This window comes from Fukomys damarensis, unplaced genomic scaffold (assembly GCF_012274545.1).
Source record: "Fukomys damarensis isolate Sample0158 unplaced genomic scaffold, DMR_v1.0_HiC HiC_scaffold_36, whole genome shotgun sequence".
NCBI classification, from domain to species: domain Eukaryota; kingdom Metazoa; phylum Chordata; class Mammalia; order Rodentia; family Bathyergidae; genus Fukomys; species Fukomys damarensis.
The window spans coordinates 43538855-43539763 of NW_022900948.1; the positions used below are offsets into that span (position 1 = coordinate 43538855).

Below are 909 nucleotides of genomic sequence, written 5' to 3' on the forward strand. Positions count from 1 at the left end.
CGTACGTGGCTCGCCCTCTCCCCCCTGCCCAGCTCCAGCAGTACCCGCGGCTGCGTGAGGAGATGGAGCGCATTGTCACCACCCACATCCGAGAGCGCGAGGGCCGCACCAAGGAGCAGGTCAGCCGCCTCCCCTCCTGCCCCTGCGACGCACCATTCTTCCTGTCTGTCTGTCTGTCTGGGTTTTTTTGTTGTTCTTTTGTTTTTTTAGTACTGGGGATCAAACTCAGAACCTTGCACTTGCAAGGTAGGCAGTGGCACCACTGAGCTACATCCCTGGCCCTGTCGGTCTGTTTTTCGAGACACGGTCTTGCTATGTAGTTCAGATTGGCCTTGAACTCACTGTGTAGCTCAGGCTGGCCTCAAACTCACAGCGATCCTCCTGCCTCAGCCTCCCAACTGCTAGGATCACCAGCATGTGCCACAAACATCTGGCCTTCTTCTTTCCTGTCTCCATGGTCTCTGCCTTTCTCTTTCCCTTCTTACCGACTCTGCTCTTCTCTCTTTTTCTGATGGTAAAATACACACAACAAAATGTACCACTTTAGACATTTTCAGTATACAATTGAGTGGTATTGAGTACGTTCTAGTTGTGGCTCAGCCATCACCACCATCCATCCACAGACTTTTTCTCATCTCATCTGGGTTTCAGTGTGTGCCACAATCTTCTTCCCTTTTAACGTGTGAATAATAGCCCACTGAATATGTGTACCGCATTTTATTGATTTGCTTGAGTTGTTTTTGAATTCTGTAAAGATGGATGTGTGAATATCTGTTCAAATCCTGGCATTCTATGATTTTTTTTTTCTAGCTATACCTTGGAAGTGAAACTGGTCATTGCTCATTCATGATATGTGGTTTCTCTTTTTCTTTTCTTTTCTTTCTTTTTTTTTTTTTTTTTTTTTTTTTT

General features: G+C 46.0%; 1 protein-coding gene across 1 annotated transcript in view; it reads left to right on the top strand.

The window, feature by feature from the left end:
- Positions 1-909, top strand: part of Dnm1 (dynamin 1) — a 26047-nt gene that overhangs the window by 12932 nt on the left and 12206 nt on the right. Inside the window, exon 11 of the mRNA XM_010627439.1 lies at positions 33-119. Coding sequence (XP_010625741.1) covers positions 33-119 — 87 coding nt within the window. The remainder of the gene's footprint in view (positions 1-32; positions 120-909) is intronic.